The sequence below is a fragment of the Salvelinus fontinalis genome, unplaced genomic scaffold (genome assembly GCF_029448725.1).
Source record: "Salvelinus fontinalis isolate EN_2023a unplaced genomic scaffold, ASM2944872v1 scaffold_0311, whole genome shotgun sequence".
Lineage (NCBI taxonomy): Eukaryota > Metazoa > Chordata > Actinopteri > Salmoniformes > Salmonidae > Salvelinus > Salvelinus fontinalis.
Genome location: NW_026600520.1, coordinates 47,055 through 73,479, shown reverse-complemented (window position 1 = coordinate 73,479; position 26,425 = coordinate 47,055). Strand labels below are relative to the sequence as shown.

General features: G+C 44.4%; 1 protein-coding gene across 4 annotated transcripts in view; it reads left to right on the top strand.

The window, feature by feature from the left end:
* The window catches only part of mrpl2 (mitochondrial ribosomal protein L2), a 35,139-nt gene extending 10,748 nt beyond the window's left edge, over nt 1–24,391 (top strand). For all 4 annotated transcript variants that reach the window (XM_055913401.1, XM_055913402.1, XM_055913400.1 and 1 more), the window contains 4 exons: nt 3,967–4,082; nt 13,311–13,421; nt 19,364–19,437; nt 23,881–24,391. In XM_055913401.1, the coding sequence (XP_055769376.1) occupies nt 3,967–4,082; nt 13,311–13,421; nt 19,364–19,437; nt 23,881–24,090 (511 nt within the window). In that variant the 3' untranslated portion in view covers nt 24,091–24,391. The remainder of the gene's footprint in view (nt 1–3,966; nt 4,083–13,310; nt 13,422–19,363; nt 19,438–23,880) is intronic.
* The last annotated feature ends 2,034 nt before the right edge of the window (nt 24,392–26,425 follow it).

Below are 26,425 nucleotides of genomic sequence, written 5' to 3'. Positions count from 1 at the left end.
CGGCCCCCGCCTTACCCCTGTTGGCGGCCCCCGACCTACCCCTGTTGGCGGCCCCCGACCTACCCCTGTAGGCGGCCCCCGACCTACCCCTGTAGGCGGCCCCCGCCCTACCCCTGTTGGCGGCCCCCGCCCTACCCCTGTTGGCGGCCCCCGCCCTACCCCTGTTGGCGGCCCCCGCCTTACCCCTGTTGGCGGCCCCCGACCTACCCCTGTTGGCGGCCCCCGCCTTACCCCTGTTGGCGGCCCCCGCCTTACCCCTGTTGGCGGCCCCCGCCCTACCCCTGTTGGCGGCCCCCGCCTTACCCCTGTTGGCGGCCCCCGCCTTACCCCTGTTGGCGGCCCCCGACCTACCCCTGTAGGCGGCCCCCGACCTACCCCTGTAGGCGGCCCCCGACCTACCCCTGTAGGCGGCCCCCGCCCTACCCCTGTTGGCGGCCCCCGCCCTACCCCTGTTGGCGGCCCCCGCCTTACCCCTGTTGGCGGCCCCCGACCTACCCCTGTTGGCGGCCCCCGCCTTACCCCTGTTGGCGGCCCCCGCCCTACCCCTGTTGGCACTATCAACAAGGCAGGTGCTACAGGTCCTACTGTTCAGTCGTGTGGTCAGGTGCCACAAATAGGGACTTAGGAAAACTGCAATTGGTTCAGAACAGGGCAACACAGCTGGCCCTTGGATGTACACAGAGAGAAAATATGAATAATATGCATGTCAATCTCTCCTGGCTCAAAGTGGAGGAGAGATTGACTTCATCACTAATTGTATATATAAACCCCAGGAAGAGCAGCTGCTGCCTTGACAGGAACTAATGGGGATCCATAATAAACCCCAGGAAGAGTAGCTGCTGCCTTGGCAGGAACTAATGGGGATCCATAATAAACCCCAGGAAGAGTAGCTGCTGCCTTGGCAGGAACTAATGGGGATCCATAATAAACCCCAGGAAGAGTAGCTGCTGCCTTGGCAGGAACTAATGGGGATCCATAATAAACCCCAGGAAGAGCAGCTGCTGCCTTGACAGGAACTAATGGGGATCCATAATAAACCCCAGGAAGAGTAGCTGCTGCCTTGGCAGGAACTAATGGGGATCCATAATAAACCCCAGGAAGAGCAGCTGCTGCCTTGACAGGAACTAATGGGGATCCATAATAAACCCCAGGAAGAGTAGCTGCTGCCTTGGCAGGAACTAATGGGGATCCATAATAAACCCCAGGAAGAGTAGCTGCTGCCTTGGCAGGAACTAATGGGGATCCATAATAAACCCCAGGAAGAGTAGCTGCTGCCTTGGCAGGAACTAAGGGGGATCCATAATAAACCCCAGGAAGAGTAGCTGCTGCCTTGGCAGGAACTAATGGGGATCCATAATAAACCCCAGGAAGAGTAGCTGCTGCCTTGGCAGGAACTAATGAGGATCCATAATAAACCCCAGGAAGAGCAGCTGCTGCCTTGGCAGGAACTAATGGGGATCCATAATAAACCCCAGGAAGAGTAGCTGCTGCCTTGGCAGGAACTAAGGGGGATCCATAATAAACCCCAGGAAGAGCAGCTGCTGCCTTGGCAGGAACTAATGAGGATCCATAATTAACCCCAGGAAGAATAGCTGCTGCCTTGGCAGGAACTAATGGGGATCCATAATAAACCCCAGGAAGAGTAGCTGCTGCCTTGGCAGGAACTAATGGGGATCCATAATAAACCCCAGGAAGAGTAGCTGCTGCCTTGGCAGGAACTAATGAGGATCCATAATAAACCCCAGGAAGAGCAGCTGCTGCCTTGGCAGGAACTAATGGGGATCCATAATAAACCCCAGGAAGAGTAGCTGCTGCCTTGGCAACAGGAACTAATGGGCATCCATAATAAACCCCAGGAAGAGTAGCTGCTGCCTTGGCAGGAACTAATGGGGATCCATAATAAACCCCAGGAAGAGTAGCTGCTGCCTTGGCAGGAACTAATGGAGATCCATAATAAACCCCAGGAAGAGTAGCTGCTGCCTTGGCAGGAACTAATGGGGATCCATAATAAACCCCAGGAAGAGTAGCTGCTGCCTTGGCAGGAACTAATGAGGATCCATAATAAACCCCAGGAAGAGCAGCTGCTGCCTTGGCAGGAACTAATGGGGATCCATAATAAACCCCAGGAAGAGTAGCTGCTGCCTTGGCAGGAACTAAGGGGGATCCATAATAAACCCCAGGAAGAGCAGCTGCTGCCTTGGCAGGAACTAATGAGGATCCATAATTAACCCCAGGAAGAATAGCTGCTGCCTTGGCAGGAACTAATGGGGATCCATAATAAACCCCAGGAAGAGTAGCTGCTGCCTTGGCAGGAACTAATGGGGATCCATAATAAACCCCAGGAAGAGTAGCTGCTGCCTTGGCAGGAACTAATGAGGATCCATAATAAACCCCAGGAAGAGCAGCTGCTGCCTTGGCAGGAACTAATGGGGATCCATAATAAACCCCAGGAAGAGTAGCTGCTGCCTTGGCAGGAACTAATGGGCATCCATAATAAACCCCAGGAAGAGTAGCTGCTGCCTTGGCAGGAACTAATGGGGATCCATAATAAACCCCAGGAAGAGTAGCTGCTGCCTTGGCAGGAACTAATGGAGATCCATAATAAACCCCAGGAAGAGTAGCTGCTGTCTTGGCAGGAACTAATGGGGATCCATAATTAACCCCAGGAAGAATAGCTGCTGCCTTGGCAGGAACTAATGGGGATCCATAATAAACCCCAGGAAGAGTAGCTGCTGCCTTGGCAGGAACTAATGGGGATCCATAATAAACCCCAGGAAGAGTAGCTGCTGCCTTGGCAGGAACTAATGGGGATCCATAATAAACCCCAGGAAGAGTAGCTGCTGCCTTGGCAGGAACTAATGGGGATCCGTAATAAACCCCAGGAAGAGTAGCTGCTGCCTTGGCAGGAACTAATGGGGATCCATAATAAACCCCAGGAAGAGTAGCTGCTGCCTTGGCAGGAACTAATGGGGATCCATAATAAACCCCAGGAAGAGTAGCTGCTGCCTTGGCAGGAACTAATGAGGATCCATAATAAACCCCAGGAAGAGTAGCTGCTGCCTTGGCAGGAACTAATGGGGATCCATAATATATACAAAAACCCTACCCTGTTTTTGCCCGTACCCTGTTTGGCCCCCACTCTACCCTTTTTTTTTTAACCTTATTTGGCCCCGCCCTACCCTGTTGTCGGCGGGGCCCCCGCCCTACCCTGTTGTCGGCGGCACCCCCGCCCTACCCTGTTGTCGGCGGCACCCCCGCCCTACCCTGTTGTCGGCGGGCCCCCCGCCCTACCCTGTTGTCGGCGGCGCCCCCGCCCTACCCTGCTGTCGGCTGGGCCCCCGCCCTACCCTGCTGTCGGCGGGGCACCCGCCCTACCGTGCTGTCGGCGGGGCCCCCGCCCTACCCTGTTGTCGGTGGGGCCCCCGCCCTACCCTGTTGTCGGCGGGGCCCCCGCCCTACCCTGCTGTCGGCGGCGCCCCCTTCTACCCTGTTGTCGGCTTCTTTAGATTTTCCTATGATGTCAAGCAAGGAGGCACTGAGTTTGAAGGTAGGCCTTGAAATACATCCACAGGTACACCTCCAATTGACAAAAATGATGTCAATTAGCCTATCAGAAGATTTTGACCCCCCCAGATCCTTTGTTCAGGGACACATGATTCCATTTCTGTTAGTCACATGTCTGTGGAACTTGTTCAGTTTGTCTCAGTTGTTGAATCTTGTTCATACAACTATGTACACATGTTAAGTTTGCTGAACAACTATGTACACATGTTAAGTTTGCTGAAAATTAACACAGTTGACAGTGAGATGTTTTGTTGAGTTTAGTAAAAATAAAGAAAAACCCTTGAATGAATAGGTGTTCTAAAACTTAAACCTTTTGCCCGGTAGTGTATCTACTGGTCTTGTTCTATGTGAATCTAGAAGACGTTCGCTGTCTAAGTGATATCTATTGGTGTTTCGTAACAGATCTGCAGAAATAGCTCTGGTGGCAGGAGGCAAGAGGAAGCGTTGGATTATTGCGACAGAGAACATGCAAGTTGGAGACCTCATTAAAACCTCTGGGACTATCGGCCGCATGGCAGGTAAGACCTCACCAACCCCTAGCTGCTGCACTGTGTGGAAGCTTCAGTCAAACCTCCTGGCTTTTTCTATTTTCATTTTATCCTTCATTTACCAGGTAAGTTGACTGAACACAATGAGAGAATAGTTACAGATTCTCTCCACAAGATAATGGAGCTGTTTCTAACCTACGTGTCCTCTCCACAAGATAATGGAGCTGTTTCTAACCTACGTGTCCTCTCCACAAGATAATGGAGCTGTTTCTAACCCACCTGTCCTCAAGATAATGGAGCTGTTTCTAACCCACCTGTCCACATAAGATAATGGAGCTGTTTCTAACCTACAGTGTCCACATAAGATAATGGAGCTGTTTCTAACCCACCTGTCCTCTCCACAAGATAATGGAGCTGTTTCTAACCCACCTCTCCACAAGATAATGGAGCTGTTTCTAACCCACCTCTCCACAAGATAATGGAGCTGTTTCTAACCCACCTGTCCACAAGATAATGGAGCTGTTTCTAACCCACCTGTCCTCTCCACAAGATAATGGAGCTGTTTCTAACCCACCTGTCCACATAAGATAATGGAGCTGTTTCTAACCCACCTGTCCTCTCCACAAGATAATGGAGCTGTTTCTAATCCACCTGTCCTCCACAAGATAATGGAGCTGTTTCTAACCCACCTGTCCTCAAGATAATGGAGCTGTTTCTAACCCACCTGTCCTCAAGATAATGGAGCTGTTTCTAACCCACGTGTCCTCTCCACAAGATAATGGAGCTCTCAAGTCTGTTATAATGTATATTGTCTCCAGTCTGTTGTAATGTATATTGTCTCCAGTCTGTTGTAATGTATATTGTCTCCAGTCTGTTGTAATGTATATTGTCTCCAGTCTGTTGTAATGTATATTGTCTCCAGTCTGTTGTAATGTATATTGTCTCCAGTCTGTTGTAATGTATATTGTCTCCAGTCTGTTGTAATGTATATTGTCTCCAGTCTGTTGTAATGTATATTGTCTCCAGTCTGTTGTAATGTATATTGTCTCCAGTCTGTTGTAATGTATATTGTCTCCAGTCTGTTGTAATGTATATTGTCTCCAGTCTGTTGTAATGTATATTGTCTCCAGTCTGTTGTAATGTATATTGTCTCCAGTCTGTTGTAATGTATATTGTCTCCAGTCTGTTGTAATGTATATTGTCTCCAGTCTGTAGTAATGTATATTGTCTCCAGTCTGTTGTAATGTATATTGTCTCCAGTCTGTTGTAATGTATATTGTCTCCAGTCTGTTGTAATGTATATTGTCTCCAGTCTGTTGTAATGTATATTGTCTCCAGTCTGTTGTAATGTATATTGTCTCCAGTCTGTTGTAATGTATATTGTCTCCAGTCTGTAGTAATGTATATTGTCTCCAGTCTGTTGTAATGTATATTGTCTCCAGTCTGTTGTAATGTATATTGTCTCCAGTCTGTTGTAATGTATATTGTCTCCAGTCTGTTGTAATGTATATTGTCTCCAGTCTGTTGTAATGTATATTGTCTCCAGTCTGTTGTAATGTATATTGTCTCCAGTCTGTTGTAATGTATATTGTCTCCAGTCTGTTGTAATGTATGTTGTCTCCAGTCTGTTGTAATGTATGTTGTCTCCAGTCTGTTGTAATGTATGTTGTCTCCAGTCTGTTGTAATGTATGTTGTCTCCAGTCTGTTGTAATGTATGTTGTCTCCAGTCTGTTGTAATGTATGTTGTCTCCAGTCTGTTGTAATGTATATTGTCTCCAGTCTGTTGTAATGTATATTGTCTCCAGTCTGTTGTAATGTATATTGTCTCCAGTCTGTTGTAATGTATATTGTCTCCAGTCTGTTGTAATGTATATTGTCTCCAGTCTGTTGTAATGTATATTGTCTCCAGTCTGTTGTAATGTATATTGTCTCCAGTCTGTTGTAATGTATATTGTCTCCAGTCTGTTGTAATGTATGTTGTCTCCAGTCTGTTGTAATGTATGTTGTCTCCAGTCTGTTGTAATGTATGTTGTCTCCAGTCTGTTGTAATGTATGTTGTCTCCAGTCTGTTGTAATGTATATTGTCTCCAGTCTGTTGTAATGTATATTGTCTCCAGTCTGTTGTAATGTATATTGTCTCCAGTCTGTTGTAATGTATATTGTCTCCAGTCTGTTGTAATGTATATTGTCTCCAGTCTGTTGTAATGTATATTGTCTCCAGTCTGTTGTAATGTATATTGTCTCCAGTCTGTTGTAATGTATATTGTCTCCAGTCTGTTGTAATGTATATTGTCTCCAGTCTGTTGTAATGTATATTGTCTCCAGTCTGTTGTAATGTATATTGTCTCCAGTCTGTTGTAATGTATATTGTCTCCAGTCTGTTGTAATGTATATTGTCTCCAGTCTGTTGTAATGTATATTGTCTCCAGTCTGTTGTAATGTATATTGTCTCCAGTCTGTTGTAATGTATATTGTCTCCAGTCTGTTGTAATGTATATTGTCTCCAGTCTGTTGTAATGTATATTGTCTCCAGTCTGTTGTAATGTATATTGTCTCCAGTCTGTTGTAATGTATATTGTCTCCAGTCTGTTGTAATGTATATTGTCTCCAGTCTGTTGTAATGTATATTGTCTCCAGTCTGTTGTAATGTATATTGTCTCCAGTCTGTTGTAATGTATATTGTCTCCAGTCTGTTGTAATGTATATTGTCTCCAGTCTGTTGTAATGTATATTGTCTCCAGTCTGTTGTAATGTATATTGTCTCCAGTCTGTTGTAATGTATATTGTCTCCAGTCTGTTGTAATGTATATTGTCTCCAGTCTGTTGTAATGTATATTGTCTCCAGTCTGTTGTAATGTATATTGTCTCCAGTCTGTTGTAATGTATATTGTCTCCAGTCTGTTGTAATGTATATTGTCTCCAGTCTGTTGTAATGTATATTGTCTCCAGTCTGTTGTAATGTATATTGTCTCCAGTCTGTTGTAATGTATATTGTCTCCAGTCTGTTGTAATGTATATTGTCTCCAGTCTGTTGTAATGTATATTGTCTCCAGTCTGTTGTAATGTATATTGTCTCCAGTCTGTTGTAATGTATATTGTCTCCAGTCTGTTGTAATGTATATTGTCTCCAGTCTGTTGTAATGTATATTGTCTCCAGTCTGTTGTAATGTATATTGTCTCCAGTCTGTTGTAATGTATATTGTCTCCAGTCTGTTGTAATGTATGTTGTCTCCAGTCTGTTGTAATGTATGTTGTCTCCAGTCTGTTGTAATGTATGTTGTCTCCAGTCTGTTGTAATGTATGTTGTCTCCAGTCTGTTGTAATGTATGTTGTCTCCAGTCTGTTGTAATGTATGTTGTCTCCAGTCTGTTGTAATGTATGTTGTCTCCAGTCTGTTGTAATGTATGTTGTCTCCAGTCTGTTGTAATGTATGTTGTCTCCAGTCTGTTGTAATGTATGTTGTCTCCAGTCTGTTGTAATGTATGTTGTCTCCAGTCTGTTGTAATGTATGTTGTCTCCAGTCTGTTGTAATGTATGTTGTCTCCAGTCTGTTGTAATGTATGTTGTCTCCAGTCTGTTGTAATGTATGTTGTCTCCAGTCTGTTGTAATGTATGTTGTCTCCAGTCTGTTGTAATGTATGTTGTCTCCAGTCTGTTGTAATGTATGTTGTCTCCAGTCTGTTGTAATGTATGTTGTCTCCAGTCTGTTGTAATGTATGTTGTCTCCAGTCTGTTGTAATGTATGTTGTCTCCAGTCTGTTGTAATGTATGTTGTCTCCAGTCTGTTGTAATGTATGTTGTCTCCAGTCTGTTGTAATGTATGTTGTCTCCAGTCTGTTGTAATGTATGTTGTCTCCAGTCTGTTGTAATGTATGTTGTCTCCAGTCTGTTGTAATGTATGTTGTCTCCAGTCTGTTGTAATGTATGTTGTCTCCAGTCTGTTGTAATGTATGTTGTCTCCAGTCTGTTGTAATGTATGTTGTCTCCAGTCTGTTGTAATGTATGTTGTCTCCAGTCTGTTGTAATGTATGTTGTCTCCAGTCTGTTGTAATGTATGTTGTCTCCAGTCTGTTGTAATGTATGTTGTCTCCAGTCTGTTGTAATGTATGTTGTCTCCAGTCTGTTGTAATGTATGTTGTCTCCAGTCTGTTGTAATGTATGTTGTCTCCAGTCTGTTGTAATGTATGTTGTCTCCAGTCTGTTGTAATGTATGTTGTCTCCAGTCTGTTGTAATGTATGTTGTCTCCAGTCTGTTGTAATGTATGTTGTCTCCAGTCTGTTGTAATGTATGTTGTCTCCAGTCTGTTGTAATGTATGTTGTCTCCAGTCTGTTGTAATGTATGTTGTCTCCAGTCTGTTGTAATGTATGTTGTCTCCAGTCTGTTGTAATGTATGTTGTCTCCAGTCTGTTGTAATGTATGTTGTCTCCAGTCTGTTGTAATGTATGTTGTCTCCAGTCTGTTGTAATGTATGTTGTCTCCAGTCTGTTGTAATGTATGTTGTCTCCAGTCTGTTGTAATGTATGTTGTCTCCAGTCTGTTGTAATGTATGTTGTCTCCAGTCTGTTGTAATGTATGTTGTCTCCAGTCTGTTGTAATGTATGTTGTCTCCAGTCTGTTGTAATGTATGTTGTCTCCAGTCTGTTGTAATGTATGTTGTCTCCAGTCTGTTGTAATGTATGTTGTCTCCAGTCTGTTGTAATGTATGTTGTCTCCAGTCTGTTGTAATGTATGTTGTCTCCAGTCTGTTGTAATGTATGTTGTCTCCAGTCTGTTGTAATGTATGTTGTCTCCAGTCTGTTGTAATGTATGTTGTCTCCAGTCTGTTGTAATGTATGTTGTCTCCAGTCTGTTGTAATGTATGTTGTCTCCAGTCTGTTGTAATGTATGTTGTCTCCAGTCTGTTGTAATGTATGTTGTCTCCAGTCTGTTGTAATGTATGTTGTCTCCAGTCTGTTGTAATGTATGTTGTCTCCAGTCTGTTGTAATGTATGTTGTCTCCAGTCTGTTGTAATGTATGTTGTCTCCAGTCTGTTGTAATGTATGTTGTCTCCAGTCTGTTGTAATGTATGTTGTCTCCAGTCTGTTGTAATGTATGTTGTCTCCAGTCTGTTGTAATGTATGTTGTCTCCAGTCTGTTGTAATGTATGTTGTCTCCAGTCTGTTGTAATGTATGTTGTCTCCAGTCTGTTGTAATGTATGTTGTCTCCAGTCTGTTGTAATGTATGTTGTCTCCAGTCTGTTGTAATGTATGTTGTCTCCAGTCTGTTGTAATGTATGTTGTCTCCAGTCTGTTGTAATGTATGTTGTCTCCAGTCTGTTGTAATGTATGTTGTCTCCAGTCTGTTGTAATGTATGTTGTCTCCAGTCTGTTGTAATGTATGTTGTCTCCAGTCTGTTGTAATGTATGTTGTCTCCAGTCTGTTGTAATGTATGTTGTCTCCAGTCTGTTGTAATGTATGTTGTCTCCAGTCTGTTGTAATGTATGTTGTCTCCAGTCTGTTGTAATGTATGTTGTCTCCAGTCTGTTGTAATGTATGTTGTCTCCAGTCTGTTGTAATGTATGTTGTCTCCAGTCTGTTGTAATGTATGTTGTCTCCAGTCTGTTGTAATGTATGTTGTCTCCAGTCTGTTGTAATGTATGTTGTCTCCAGTCTGTTGTAATGTATGTTGTCTCCAGTCTGTTGTAATGTATGTTGTCTCCAGTCTGTTGTAATGTATGTTGTCTCCAGTCTGTTGTAATGTATGTTGTCTCCAGTCTGTTGTAATGTATGTTGTCTCCAGTCTGTTGTAATGTATGTTGTCTCCAGTCTGTTGTAATGTATGTTGTCTCCAGTCTGTTGTAATGTATGTTGTCTCCAGTCTGTTGTAATGTATGTTGTCTCCAGTCTGTTGTAATGTATGTTGTCTCCAGTCTGTTGTAATGTATGTTGTCTCCAGTCTGTTGTAATGTATGTTGTCTCCAGTCTGTTGTAATGTATGTTGTCTCCAGTCTGTTGTAATGTATGTTGTCTCCAGTCTGTTGTAATGTATGTTGTCTCCAGTCTGTTGTAATGTATGTTGTCTCCAGTCTGTTGTAATGTATGTTGTCTCCAGTCTGTTGTAATGTATGTTGTCTCCAGTCTGTTGTAATGTATGTTGTCTCCAGTCTGTTGTAATGTATGTTGTCTCCAGTCTGTTGTAATGTATGTTGTCTCCAGTCTGTTGTAATGTATGTTGTCTCCAGTCTGTTGTAATGTATGTTGTCTCCAGTCTGTTGTAATGTATGTTGTCTCCAGTCTGTTGTAATGTATATTGTCTCCAGTCTGTTGTAATGTATATTGTCTCCAGTCTGTTGTAATGTATATTGTCTCCAGTCTGTTGTAATGTATATTGTCTCCAGTCTGTTGTAATGTATATTGTCTCCAGTCTGTTGTAATGTATATTGTCTCCAGTCTGTTGTAATGTATATTGTCTCCAGTCTGTTGTAATGTATATTGTCTCCAGTCTGTTGTAATGTATATTGTCTCCAGTCTGTTGTAATGTATATTGTCTCCAGTCTGTTGTAATGTATATTGTCTCCAGTCTGTTGTAATGTATATTGTCTCCAGTCTGTTGTAATGTATATTGTCTCCAGTCTGTTGTAATGTATATTGTCTCCAGTCTGTTGTAATGTATATTGTCTCCAGTCTGTTGTAATGTATATTGTCTCCAGTCTGTTGTAATGTATATTGTCTCCAGTCTGTTGTAATGTATATTGTCTCCAGTCTGTTGTAATGTATATTGTCTCCAGTCTGTTGTAATGTATATTGTCTCCAGTCTGTTGTAATGTATATTGTCTCCAGTCTGTTGTAATGTATATTGTCTCCAGTCTGTTGTAATGTATATTGTCTCCAGTCTGTTGTAATGTATATTGTCTCCAGTCTGTTGTAATGTATATTGTCTCCAGTCTGTTGTAATGTATATTGTCTCCAGTCTGTTGTAATGTATATTGTCTCCAGTCTGTTGTAATGTATATTGTCTCCAGTCTGTTGTAATGTATATTGTCTCCAGTCTGTTGTAATGTATATTGTCTCCAGTCTGTTGTAATGTATATTGTCTCCAGTCTGTTGTAATGTATATTGTCTCCAGTCTGTTGTAATGTATATTGTCTCCAGTCTGTTGTAATGTATATTGTCTCCAGTCTGTTGTAATGTATGTTGTCTCCAGTCTGTTGTAATGTATGTTGTCTCCAGTCTGTTGTAATGTATGTTGTCTCCAGTCTGTTGTAATGTATGTTGTCTCCAGTCTGTTGTAATGTATGTTGTCTCCAGTCTGTTGTAATGTATGTTGTCTCCAGTCTGTTGTAATGTATGTTGTCTCCAGTCTGTTGTAATGTATGTTGTCTCCAGTCTGTTGTAATGTATGTTGTCTCCAGTCTGTTGTAATGTATGTTGTCTCCAGTCTGTTGTAATGTATGTTGTCTCCAGTCTGTTGTAATGTATGTTGTCTCCAGTCTGTTGTAATGTATGTTGTCTCCAGTCTGTTGTAATGTATGTTGTCTCCAGTCTGTTGTAATGTATGTTGTCTCCAGTCTGTTGTAATGTATGTTGTCTCCAGTCTGTTGTAATGTATGTTGTCTCCAGTCTGTTGTAATGTATGTTGTCTCCAGTCTGTTGTAATGTATGTTGTCTCCAGTCTGTTGTAATGTATGTTGTCTCCAGTCTGTTGTAATGTATGTTGTCTCCAGTCTGTTGTAATGTATGTTGTCTCCAGTCTGTTGTAATGTATGTTGTCTCCAGTCTGTTGTAATGTATGTTGTCTCCAGTCTGTTGTAATGTATGTTGTCTCCAGTCTGTTGTAATGTATGTTGTCTCCAGTCTGTTGTAATGTATGTTGTCTCCAGTCTGTTGTAATGTATGTTGTCTCCAGTCTGTTGTAATGTATGTTGTCTCCAGTCTGTTGTAATGTATGTTGTCTCCAGTCTGTTGTAATGTATGTTGTCTCCAGTCTGTTGTAATGTATGTTGTCTCCAGTCTGTTGTAATGTATGTTGTCTCCAGTCTGTTGTAATGTATGTTGTCTCCAGTCTGTTGTAATGTATGTTGTCTCCAGTCTGTTGTAATGTATGTTGTCTCCAGTCTGTTGTAATGTATGTTGTCTCCAGTCTGTTGTAATGTATGTTGTCTCCAGTCTGTTGTAATGTATGTTGTCTCCAGTCTGTTGTAATGTATGTTGTCTCCAGTCTGTTGTAATGTATGTTGTCTCCAGTCTGTTGTAATGTATGTTGTCTCCAGTCTGTTGTAATGTATGTTGTCTCCAGTCTGTTGTAATGTATGTTGTCTCCAGTCTGTTGTAATGTATGTTGTCTCCAGTCTGTTGTAATGTATGTTGTCTCCAGTCTGTTGTAATGTATGTTGTCTCCAGTCTGTTGTAATGTATGTTGTCTCCAGTCTGTTGTAATGTATGTTGTCTCCAGTCTGTTGTAATGTATGTTGTCTCCAGTCTGTTGTAATGTATGTTGTCTCCAGTCTGTTGTAATGTATGTTGTCTCCAGTCTGTTGTAATGTATGTTGTCTCCAGTCTGTTGTAATGTATGTTGTCTCCAGTCTGTTGTAATGTATGTTGTCTCCAGTCTGTTGTAATGTATGTTGTCTCCAGTCTGTTGTAATGTATGTTGTCTCCAGTCTGTTGTAATGTATGTTGTCTCCAGTCTGTTGTAATGTATGTTGTCTCCAGTCTGTTGTAATGTATGTTGTCTCCAGTCTGTTGTAATGTATGTTGTCTCCAGTCTGTTGTAATGTATGTTGTCTCCAGTCTGTTGTAATGTATGTTGTCTCCAGTCTGTTGTAATGTATGTTGTCTCCAGTCTGTTGTAATGTATGTTGTCTCCAGTCTGTTGTAATGTATGTTGTCTCCAGTCTGTAGTAATGTATGTTGTCTCCAGTCTGTAGTAATGTATGTTGTCTCCAGTCTGTAGTAATGTATGTTGTCTCCAGTCTGTAGTAATGTATGTTGTCTCCAGTCTGTAGTAATGTATGTTGTCTCCAGTCTGTAGTAATGTATGTTGTCTCCAGTCTGTTGTAATGTATGTTGTCTCCAGTCTGTTGTAATGTATGTTGTCTCCAGTCTGTTGTAATGTATGTTGTCTCCAGTCTGTTGTAATGTATGTTGTCTCCAGTCTGTTGTAATGTATGTTGTCTCCAGTCTGTTGTAATGTATGTTGTCTCCAGTCTGTTGTAATGTATGTTGTCTCCAGTCTGTTGTAATATTCTAATGTTTCTGTCATGATATCCTCTAGTTTCGGCTAAGGAAGGAGACTCGTTCCCACTGGGAGCTCTTCCTGTTGGAACTCTGGTCAACAACCTGGAACTGTATCCTGGGAAAGGAGCCACCTACATCCGTGCTGCAGGTAACCTTTACCCATAACCACTGTCCTCTAACCCCTGATCCCTATCTGGGCTGCAGGTAACCTTTACCACTGTCCTCTAACCCCTGATCCCTATCTGGGCTGCAGGTAACCTTTACCACTGTCCTCTAACCCCTGATCCCTATCTGGGCTGCAGGTAACCTTTACCACTGTCCTCTAACCCCTGATCCCTATCTGGGCTGCAGGTAACCTTTACCACTGTCCTCTAACCCCTGATCCCTATCTGGGCTGCAGGTAACCTTTACCACTGTCCCCTAACCCTGATCCCTATCTGGGCTGCAGGTAACCTTTACCACTGTCCTCTAACCCCTGATCCCTATCTGGGCTGCAGGTAACCTTTACCACTGTCCTCTAACCCCTGATCCCTATCTGGGCTGCAGGTAACCTTTACCACTGTCCTCTAACCCCTGATCCCTATCTGGGCTGCAGGTAACCTTTACCACTGTCCTCTAACCCCTGATCCCTATCTGGGCTGCAGGTAACCTTTACCACTGTCCTCTAACCCCTGATCCCTATCTGGGCTGCAGGTAACCTTTACCTCTAACCCCTGATCCCTATCTGGGCTGCAGGTAACCTTTACCACTGTCCTCTAACCCCTGATCCCTATCTGGGCTGCAGGTAACCTTTACCACTGTCCTCTAACCCCTGATCCCTATCTGGGCTGCAGGTAACCTTTACCACTGTCCTCTAACCCCTGATCCCTATCTGGGCTGCAGGTAACCTTTACCACTGTCCCCTAACCCTGATCCCTATCTGGGCTGCAGGTAACCTTTACCACTGTCCTCTAACCCTGATCCCTATCTGGGCTGCAGGTAACCTTTACCACTGTCCTCTAACCCCTGATCCCTATCTGGGCTACAGGTAACCTTTACCACTGTCCTCTAACCCCTGATCCCTATCTGGGCTGCAGGTAACCTTTACCACTGTCCTCTAACCCCTGATCCCTATCTGGGCTGCAGGTAACCTTTACCACTGTCCTCTAACCCCTGATCCCTATCTGGGCTGCAGGTAACCTTTACCACTGTCCTCTAACCCCTGATCCCTATCTGGGCTGCAGGTAACCTTTACCACTGTCCCCTAACCCTGATCCCTATCTGGGCTGCAGGTAACCTTTACCACTGTCCTCTAACCCCTGATCCCTATCTGGGCTGCAGGTAACCTTTACCACTGTCCTCTAACCCCTGATCCCTATCTGGGCTACAGGTAACCTTTACCACTGTCCTCTAACCCCTGATCCCTATCTGGGCTGCAGGTAACCTTTACCACTGTCCTCTAACCCCTGATCCCTATCTGGGCTGCAGGTAACCTTTACCCATAACCACTGTCCTCTAACCCCTGATCCCTATCTGGGCTGCAGGTAACCTTTACCACTGTCCTCTAACCCCTGATCCCTATCTGGGCTGCAGGTAACCTTTACCACTGTCCTCTAACCCCTGATCCCTATCTGGGCTGCAGGTAACCTTTACCCATAACCACTGTCCTCTAACCCCCGATCCCTATCTGGGCTGCAGGTAACCTTTACCACTGTCCTCTAACCCCGGATCCCTATCTGGGCTGCAGGTAACCTTTACCACTGTCCTCTAACCCCTGATCCCTATCTGGGCTGCAGGTAACCTTTACCACTGTCCCCTGATCCCTATCTGGGCTGCAGGTAACCTTTACCACTGTCCTCTAACCCCTGATCCCTATCTGGGCTGCAGGTAACCTTTACCACTGTCCCCTGATCCCTATCTGGGCTGCAGGTAACCTTTACCACTGTCCTCTAACCCCTGATCCCTATCTGGGCTACAGGTAACCTTTACCACTGTCCTCTAACCCCTGATCCCTATCTGGGCTGCAGGTAACCTTTACCACTGTCCTCTAACCCCTGATCCCTATCTGGGCTACAGGTAACCTTTACCACTGTCCTCTAACCCCTGATCCCTATCTGGGCTGCAGGTAACCTTTACCACTGTCCCCTGATCCCTATCTGGGCTGCAGGTAACCTTTACCACTGTCCTCTAACCCCTGATCCCTATCTGGGCTGCAGGTAACCTTTACCACTGTCCTCTAACCCCTGATCCCTATCTGGGCTGCAGGTAACCTTTACCCATAACCACTGTGCTCTAACCCCTGATCCCTATCTGGGCTGCAGGTAACCTTTACCACTGTCCTCTAACCCCTGATCCCTATCTGGGCTGCAGGTAACCTTTACCACTGTCCTCTAACCCCTGATCCCTATCTGGGCTGCAGGTAACATTTACCACTGTCCCCTGATCCCTATCTGGGCTGCAGGTAACCTTTACCACTGTCCTCTAACCCCTGATCCCTATCTGGGCTGCAGGTAACCTTTACCACTGTCCCCTGATCCCTATCTGAGCTGCAGGTAACCTTTACCACTGTCCTCTAACCCCTGATCCCTATCTGGGCTACAGGTAACCTTTACCACTGTCCTCTAACCCCTGATCCCTATCTGGGCTGCAGGTAACCTTTACCACTGTCCCCTAACCCCTGATCCCTATCTGGGCTGCAGGTAACCTTTACCACTGTCCTCTAACCCCTGATCCCTATCTGGGCTGCAGGTAACCTTTACCACTGTCCTCTAACCCCTGAACCCTATCTGGGCTGCAGGTAACCTTTACCACTGTCCTCTAACCCTGATCCCTATCTGGGCTGCAGGTAACCTTTACCACTGTCCCCTAAACCCTGATCCCTATCTGGGCTGCAGGTAACCTTTACCACTGTCCCCTATCCCCTGATCCCTATCTGGGCTGCAGGTAACCTTTACCACTGTCCTCTAACCCCTGACCCCTATCTGGGCTGCAGGTAACCTTTACCACTGTCCCCTAACCCCTGATCCCTATCTGGGCTGCAGGTAACCTTTACCACTGTCCTCTAACCCCTGATCCCTATCTGGGCTGCAGGTAACCTTTACCACTGTCCCCTAACCCCTGATCCCTATCTGGGCTGCAGGTAACCTTTACCTCTAACCCCTGATCCCTATCTGGGCTGCAGGTAACCTTTACCACTGTCCTCTAACCCCTGATCCCTATCTGGGCTGCAGGTAACCTTTACCACTGTCCCCTAACCCCTGATCCCTATCTGGGCTGCAGGTAACCTTTACCACTGTCCTCTAACCCCTGATCCCTATCTGGGCTGCAGGTAACCTTTACCACTGTCCTCTAACCCCTGATCCCTATCTGGGCTGCAGGTAACCTTTACCACTGTCCCCTAACCCCTGATCCCTATCTGGGCTGCAGGTAACCTTTACCACTGTCCTCTAACCCCCGATCCCTATCTGGGCTGCAGGTAACCTTTACCACTGTCCCCTAACCCTGATCCCTATCTGGGCTGCAGGTAACCTTTACCACTGTCCCCTAACCCTGATCCCTATCTGGGCTGCAGGTAACCTTTACCACTGTCCTCTAACCCCTGATCCCTATCTGGGCTGCAGGTAACCTTTACCACTGTCCTCTAACCCCTGATCCCTATCTGGGCTGCAGGTAACCTTTACCACTGTCCTCTAACCCCTGATCCCTATCTGGGCTGCAGGTAACCTTTACCACTGTCCTCTAACCCCTGATCCCTATCTGGGCTACAGGTAACCTTTACCACTGTCCTCTAACCCCTGATCCCTATCTGGGCTGCAGGTAACCTTTACCACTGTCCTCTAACCCCTGATCCCTATCTGGGCTGCAGGTAACCTTTACCACTGTCCTCTAACCCCTGATCCCTATCTGGGCTGCAGGTAACCTTTACCACTGTCCTCTAACCCCTGATCCCTATCTGGGCTGCAGGTAACCTTTACCACTGTCCCCTAACCCTGATCCCTATCTGGGCTGCAGGTAACCTTTACCACTGTCCTCTAACCCCTGATCCCTATCTGGGCTGCAGGTAACCTTTACCACTGTCCTCTAACCCCTGATCCCTATCTGGGCTGCAGGTAACCTTTACCACTGTCCTCTAACCCCTGATCCCTATCTGGGCTGCAGGTAACCTTTACCACTGTCCTCTAACCCCTGATCCCTATCTGGGCTACAGGTAACCTTTACCACTGTCCTCTAACCCCTGATCCCTATCTGGGCTGCAGGTAACCTTTACCACTGTCCCCTGATCCCTATCTGGGCTGCAGGTAACCTTTACCACTGTCCTCTAACCCCTGATCCCTATCTGGGCTGCAGGTAACCTTTACCACTGTCCCCTGATCCCTATCTGAGCTGCAGGTAACCTTTACCACTGTCCTCTAACCCCTGATCCCTATCTGGGCTACAGGTAACCTTTACCACTGTCCTCTAACCCCTGATCCCTATCTGGGCTGCAGGTAACCTTTACCACTGTCCCCTAACCCCTGATCCCTATCTGGGCTGCAGGTAACCTTTACCACTGTCCTCTAACCCCTGATCCCTATCTGGGCTGCAGGTAACCTTTACCACTGTCCTCTAACCCCTGATCCCTATCTGGGCTGCAGGTAACCTTTACCACTGTCCTCTAACCCCTGATCCCTATCTGGGCTGCAGGTAACCTTTACCACTGTCCTCTAACCCCTGATCCCTATCTGGGCTGCAGGTAACCTTTACCACTGTCCTCTAACCCCTGATCCCTATCTGGGCTGCAGGTAACCTTTACCACTGTCCTCTAACCCCTGATCCCTATCTGGGCTGCAGGTAACCTTTACCACTGTCCTCTAACCCCTGATCCCTATCTGGGCTGCAGGTAACCTTTACCTCTAACCCCTGATCCCTATCTGGGCTGCAGGTAACCTTTACCACTGTCCTCTAACCCCTGATCCCTATCTGGGCTGCAGGTAACCTTTACCACTGTCCTCTAACCCCTGATCCCTATCTGGGCTGCAGGTAACCTTTACCACTGTCCTCTAACCCCTGATCCCTATCTGGGCTGCAGGTAACCTTTACCACTGTCCCCTAACCCTGATCCCTATCTGGGCTGCAGGTAACCTTTACCACTGTCCTCTAACCCTGATCCCTATCTGGGCTGCAGGTAACCTTTACCACTGTCCTCTAACCCCTGATCCCTATCTGGGCTACAGGTAACCTTTACCACTGTCCTCTAACCCCTGATCCCTATCTGGGCTGCAGGTAACCTTTACCACTGTCCTCTAACCCCTGATCCCTATCTGGGCTGCAGGTAACCTTTACCACTGTCCTCTAACCCCTGATCCCTATCTGGGCTGCAGGTAACCTTTACCACTGTCCTCTAACCCCTGATCCCTATCTGGGCTGCAGGTAACCTTTACCACTGTCCCCTAACCCTGATCCCTATCTGGGCTGCAGGTAACCTTTACCACTGTCCTCTAACCCCTGATCCCTATCTGGGCTGCAGGTAACCTTTACCACTGTCCTCTAACCCCTGATCCCTATCTGGGCTGCAGGTAACCTTTACCACTGTCCTCTAACCCCTGATCCCTATCTGGGCTGCAGGTAACCTTTACCACTGTCCTCTAACCCCTGATCCCTATCTGGGCTGCAGGTAACCTTTACCACTGTCCTCTAACCCCTGATCCCTATCTGGGCTGCAGGTAACCTTTACCACTGTCCTCTAACCCCTATCTGGGCTGCAGGTAACCTTTACCACTGTCCTCTAACCCCTGATCCCTATCTGGGCTGCAGGTAACCTTTACCACTGTCCTCTAACCCTGATCCCTATCTGGGCTGCAGGTAACCTTTACCACTGTCCTCTAACCCCTGATCCCTATCTGGGCTGCAGGTAACCTTTACCTCTAACCCCTGATCCCTATCTGGGCTGCAGGTAACCTTTACCACTGTCCTCTAACCCCTGATCCCTATCTGGGCTGCAGGTAACCTTTACCACTGTCCCCTAACCCTGATCCCTATCTGGGCTGCAGGTGAACAATCTCCATCTCATACATTAGAAGTGGAGTAATAATGAGTCTGATCACTATTGAATCAGTTTTATTGTGGTTGTAGGTACGAGTGGAGTGTTACTTCGTAAAGTCAGCGGAACAGCGATTGTACAGCTGCCATCTAAACAGCAGATTCAGGTGAGATTACTGTCCGTCTAAACAGCAGATTCAGGTGAGATTACTGTCCGTCTAAACAGCAGATTCAGGTGAGATTACTGTCCGTCTAAACAGCAGATTCAGGTGAGATTACTGTCCGTCTAAACAGCAGATTCAGGTGAGATTACTGTCCGTCTAAACAGCAGATTCAGGTGAGATTACTGTCCGTCTAAACGGCAGATTCAGGTGAGATTACTGTCCGTCTAAACAGCACATTCAGGTGAGATTACTGTCCGTCTAAACAGCAGATTCAGGTGAGATTACTGTCTGTCTAAACACCAGATTCAGGTGAGATTACTGTCCGTCTAAACGGCAGATTCAGGTGAGATTACTGTCCGTCTAAACGGCAGATTCAGGTGAGATTACTGTCCGTCTAAACAGCACATTCAGGTGAGATTACTGTCCGTCTAAACAGCACATTCAGGTGAGATTACTGTCCGTCTAAACGGCACATTCAGGTGAGATTACTGTCCGTCTAAACAGCACATTCAGGTGAGATTACTGTCCGTCTAAACAGCAGATTCAGGTGAGATTACTGTCTGTCTAAACAGCACATTCAGGTGAGATTACTGTCTGTCTAAACAGCACATTCAGGTGAGATTACTGTCCGTCTAAACAGCACATTCAGGTGAGATTACTGTCCGTCTAAACAGCAGATTCAGGTGAGAATACTGTCCGTCTAAACAGCAGATTCAGGTGAGATTACTGTCCGTCTAAACAGCAGATTCAGGTGAGATTACTGTCCGTCTAAACAGCAGATTCAGGTGAGATTACTGTCCGTCTAAACGGCAGATTCAGGTGAGATTACTGTCCGTCTAAACAGCACATTCAGGTGAGATTACTGTCCGTCTAAACGGCACATTCAGGTGAGATTACTGTCCGTCTAAACGGCAGATTCAGGTGAGATTACTGTCCGTCTAAACGGCACATTCAGGTGAGATTACTGTCCGTCTAAACGGCAGATTCAGGTGAGATTACTGTCTGTCTAAACGGCACATTCAGGTGAGATTACTGTCCGTCTAAACGGCACATTCAGGTGAGATTACTGTCCGTCTAAACGGCACATTCAGGTGAGATTACTGTCCGTCTAAACGGCACATTCAGGTGAGATTACTGTCCGTCTAAACGGCAGATTCAGGTGAGATTACTGTCCGTCTAAACGGCAGATTCAGGTGAGATTACTGTCCGTCTAAACGGCAGATTCAGGTGAGATTACTGTCCGTCTAAACAGCACATTCAGGTGAGATTACTGTCCGTCTAAACAGCACATTCAGGTGAGATTACTGTCCGTCTAAACAGCAGATTCAGGTGAGATTACTGTCCGTCTAAACAGCAGATTCAGGTGAGATTACTGTCCGTCTAAACAGCAGATTCAGGTGAGATTACTGTCCGTCTAAACAGCAGATTCAGGTGAGATTACTGTCCGTCTAAACAGCAGATTCAGGTGAGATTACTGTCCGTCTAAACAGCAGATTCAGGTGAGATTACTGTCCGTCTAAACAGCAGATTCAGGTGAGATTACTGTCCGTCTAAACAGCAGATTCAGGTGAGATTACTGTCCGTCTAAACAGCAGATTCAGGTGAGATTACTGTCCGTCTAAACAGCAGATTCAGGTGAGATTACTGTCCGTCTAAACAGCAGATTCAGGTGAGATTACTGTCCGTCTAAACAGCAGATTCAGGTGAGATTACTGTCCGTCTAAACAGCAGATTCAGGTGAGATTACTGTCCGTCTAAACAGCAGATTCAGGTGAGATTACTGTCCGTCTAAACAGCAGATTCAGGTGAGATTACTGTCCGTCTAAACAGCAGATTCAGGTGAGATTACTGTCCGTCTAAACAGCACATTCAGGTGAGATTACTGTCTGTCTAAACAGCAGATTCAGGTGAGATTACTGTCCGTCTAAACAGCACATTCAGGTGAGATTACTGTCCGTCTAAACGGCACATTCAGGTGAGATTACTGTCCGTCTAAACAGCAGATTCAGGTGAGATTACTGTCCGTCTAAACAGCAGATTCAGGTGAGATTACTGTCCGTCTAAACGGCAGATTCAGGTGAGATTACTGTCCGTCTAAACGGCAGATTCAAGTGAGATTACTGTCCGTCTAAACGGCAGATTCAGGTGAGATTACTGTCCGTCTAAACGGCAGATTCAGGTGAGATTACTGTCCGTCTAAACGGCACATTCAGGTGAGATTACTGTCCGTCTAAACGGCACATTCAGGTGAGATTACTGTCCGTCTAAACGGCAGATTCAGGTGAGATTACTGTCCGTCTAAACGGCACATTCAGGTGAGATTACTGTCCGTCTAAACGGCAGATTCAGGTGAGATTACTGTCCGTCTAAACGGCAGATTCAGGTGAGATTACTGTCCGTCTAAACGGCAGATTCAGGTGAGATTACTGTCCGTCTAAACGGCAGATTCAGGTGAGATTACTGTCCGTCTAAACGGCAGATTCAGGTGAGATTACTGTCCGTCTAAACGGCAGATTCAGGTGAGATTACTGTCCGTCTAAACGGCAGATTCAGGTGAGATTACTGTCCGTCTAAACGGCACATTCAGGTGAGATTACTGTCCGTCTAAACGGCAGATTCAGGTGAGATTACTGTCCGTCTAAACGGCAGATTCAGGTGAGATTACTGTCCGTCTAAACGGCACATTCAGGTGAGATTACTGTCCGTCTAAACAGCACATTCAGGTGAGATTACTGTCCGTCTAAACAGCAGATTCAGGTGAGATTACTGTCTGTCTAAACAGCACATTCAGGTGAGATTACTGTCCGTCTAAACAGCAGATTCAGGTGAGATTACTGTCCGTCTAAACAGCAGATTCAGGTGAGATTACTGTCCGTCTAAACAACACATTCAGGTGAGATTACTGTCCGTCTAAACAGCAGATTCAGGTGAGATTACTGTCCGTCTAAACAGCAGATTCAGGTGAGATTACTGTCCGTCTAAACAGCAGATTCAGGTGAGATTACTGTCCGTCTAAACAGCAGATTCAGGTGAGATTACTGTCCGTCTAAACAGCAGATTCAGGTGAGATTACTGTCCGTCTAAACAGCAGATTCAGGTGAGATTACTGTCCGTCTAAACAGCAGATTCAGGTGAGATTACTGTCCGTCTAAACAGCAGATTCAGGTGAGATTACTGTCCGTCTAAACAGCAGATTCAGGTGAGATTACTGTCCGTCTAAACAGCAGATTCAGGTGAGATTACTGTCCGTCTAAACAGCAGATTCAGGTGAGATTACTGTCTGTCTAAACACCAGATTCAGGTGAGATTACTGTCCGTCTAAACACCAGATTCAGGTGAGATTACTGTCCGTCTAAACAGCAGATTCAGGTGAGATTACTGTCCGTCTAAACGGCAGATTCAGGTGAGATTACTGTCCGTCTAAACGGCAGATTCAGGTGAGATTACTGTCCGTCTAAACAGCAGATTCAGGTAATATACCCACTGTTGTCTTCTGGTTTGGCTGTACGTAGCCTCGTTTACACTACGTTACCGTGAGTCTCGTCATCTGATCATTAAGATCCAATCACTATCTGATCAATGTTTGTTGCATCTAAACATTGTATTTTATCCTTCCACTGTGTCTGCATTTGGACCAGATTATCTGTTGCCTCCCTTTATTTAAAATATATTATTTCAAAATAATATCAATTTATTTATTTTAAGACAATTACTGATGTCATAATCAATGATTTTAGAGGTCTTTACGATGATTTTAAATGGTTTGACCATCTGTTTACACATTCTAGAAGCTGATGCTCTGACTGCACCACACCAGATCTAGATTCTAGAAGCTGAATCTCTGACTGCACCTCACCAGATCTAGATTCTAGAAGCTGATGCTCTGACTGCACCACACCAGATCTAGATTCTAGAAGCTGATGCTCTGACTGCACCTCACCAGATCTAGATTCTAGAAGCTGATGCTCTGACTGCACCTCACCAGATCTAGGTTCTAGAAGCTGATGCTCTGACTGCACCTCACCAGATCTAGATTCTAGAAGCTGATGCTCTGACTGCACCTCTCCAGATCTAGAAGCTGATGCTCTGACTGCCCCTCACCAGATCTAGAAGCTGATGCTCTGACTGCACCTCGCCAGATCTAGATTCTAGAAGCTGATGCTCTGACTGCACCTCACCAGATCTAGAAGCTGATGCTCTGACTGCACCTCACCAGATCTAGATTCTAGAAGCTGATGCTCTGACTGCACCTCACCAGATCTAGATTCTAGAAGCTGAATCTCTGACTGCACCTCACCAGATCTAGATTCTAGAAGCTGAATCTCTGACTGCACCTCACCAGATCTAGATTCTAGAAGCTGAATCTCTGACTGCACCTCACCAGATCTAGATTCTAGAAGCTGATGCTCTGACTGCACCTCACCAGCTCTTGTCTTCTGTTTCCAGGTGTTTGAGACATGCATGGTCACAGTGGGACGGGTGTCCAACATCGATCACAACAAACGGATCATTGGTAAAGCTGGCAGGAACCGTTGGCTCGGCATCCGGCCTTCCAGCGGCTTGTGGAAGAGGAAAGGTGGCTGGGCCGGACGCAAGATCAAACCACTACCCCCCATGAAGAGTTATATTAACCTGCCTTCAGTGTCTGCCAACTAAACATGTGCTGAACTCTATGCAGCAGGACTAGCATTGCAGGAGTCGCCACCTCTTCTCTCTCTCTCTTTAGATGGATCAGAGGCAATGATGTTAATGGACAGAGCTGTCTCTGTCAGTGATTACTCTGTAACATTCTCAGTGATGTAGTTTTGTGACAATGTTTTGGTCTGTTATGACATGGATTTTGTGAAATGAAATGATTTAACTGAAGTGTTGGTAGAGAATGAGGCTTTATTAAACACAGCTGCTCCTAGGAAACCAAACAATAAAACACATTTACATCCATAGTGAAACATTCAAAGGTTAACCCATGTTTTCTTAAATGGTATTTCAAATTGTCATATCTGTTAAAACAAAGTTTGTGCAAAGACACCTGGGAGGCGGTTTCAAAAGCGGGATGAGTGAGTTGCTAGAATATTTAGGAAAGTTGGCTAAGACCAGCTAGAGTTCGGTTAAGGGGCCTTATAGATAGTGGTCTATTAAAGTTATTCCATACATAGATAGTGGTCTATTATAGTTATTCCACACATAGATAGTGGTCTATTATAGTTATTCCACACATAGATAGTGGTCTATTAGTTATTCCACACATAGATAGTGGTCTATTATAGTTATTCCATACATAGACAACTATCTATTATAGTTATTCCACACATAGATAGTGGTCTATTATAGTTAATCCACACATAGATAGTGGTCTATTATAGTTATTCCACACATAGATAGTGGTCTATTATAGTTATTCCACACATAGATAGTGGTCTATTATAGTTATTCCATACATAGACAACTATCTATTATAGTTATTCCACACATAGATAGTGGTCTATTATAGTTATTCCACACATAGATAGTGGTCTATTATAGTTATTCCACACATAGATAGTGGTCTATTATAGTTATTCCATACATAGATAGTGGTCTATTATAGTTATTCCATACATAGATAGTGGTCTATTATAGTTATTCCATACATAGATAGTGGTCTATTATAGTTATTCCATACATAGATAGTGGTCTATTATAGTTATTCCATACATAGTGGTCTATTATAGTTATTCCATACATAGATAGTGGTCTATTATAGTTATTCCATACATAGATAGTGGTCTATTATAGTTATTCCACACATAGATAGTGGTCTATTATAGTTATTCCATACATAGATAGTGGTCTATTATAGTTATTCCATACATAGATAGTGGTCTATTATAGTTATTCCATACATAGTGGTCTATTATAGTTATTCCATACATAGAGAGTGGTCTATTATAGTTATTCCATACATAGATAGTGGTCTATTATAGTTATTCCACACGTAGATAGTGGTCTATTATAGTTATTCCATACACAGATAGTGGTCTATTATAGTTATTCCATACATAGACAACTATCTATTATAGTTATTCCATAAATAGATAATGGTCTATTATAGTTATTCCATACATAGATAGTGGTCTATTATAGTTATTCCATACATAGTGGTCTATTATAGTTATTCCATACATAGATAGTGGTCTATTATAGTTATGCCACACGTAGATAGTGGTCTATTATAGTTATTCCACACATAGATAGTGGTCTATTATAGTTATTCCATACATAGATAGTGGTCTATTATAGTTATGCCACACGTAGATAGTGGTCTATTATAGTTATTCCATACATAGATAGTGGTCTATTATAGTTATTCCATACATAGATAGTGGTCTATTATAGTTATTCCATACATAGATAGTGGTCTATTATAGTTATTCCATACATAGATAATGGTCTATTATAGTTATTCCATACATAGATAGTGGTCTATTATAGTTATTCCATACATAGATAGTGGTCTATTATAGTTATTCCACACATAGATAGTGATCTATTATAGTTATTCCATACATAGATAGTGGTCTATTATAGTTATTCCATACATAGATAGTGGTCTATTATAGTTATTCCATACATAGATAGTGGTCTATTATAGTTATTCCATACATAGATAATGGTCTATTATAGTTATTCCACACGTAGATAGTGGTCTATTATAGTTATTCCATACATAGATAGTGGTCTATTATAGTTATTCCATACATAGATAATGGTCTTTTATAGTTATTCCACACATAGTGGTCTATTATAGTTATTCCACACATAGACAACTATCTATTATAGTTATTCCACACATAGATAGTGGTCTATTATAGTTATTCCATACATAGACAACTATCTATTATAGTTATTCCATACATAGATAGTGGTCTATTATAGTTATTCCATACATAGATAGTGGTCGATTATAGTTATTCCACACATAGATAATGGTCTATTATAGTTATTCCGTACA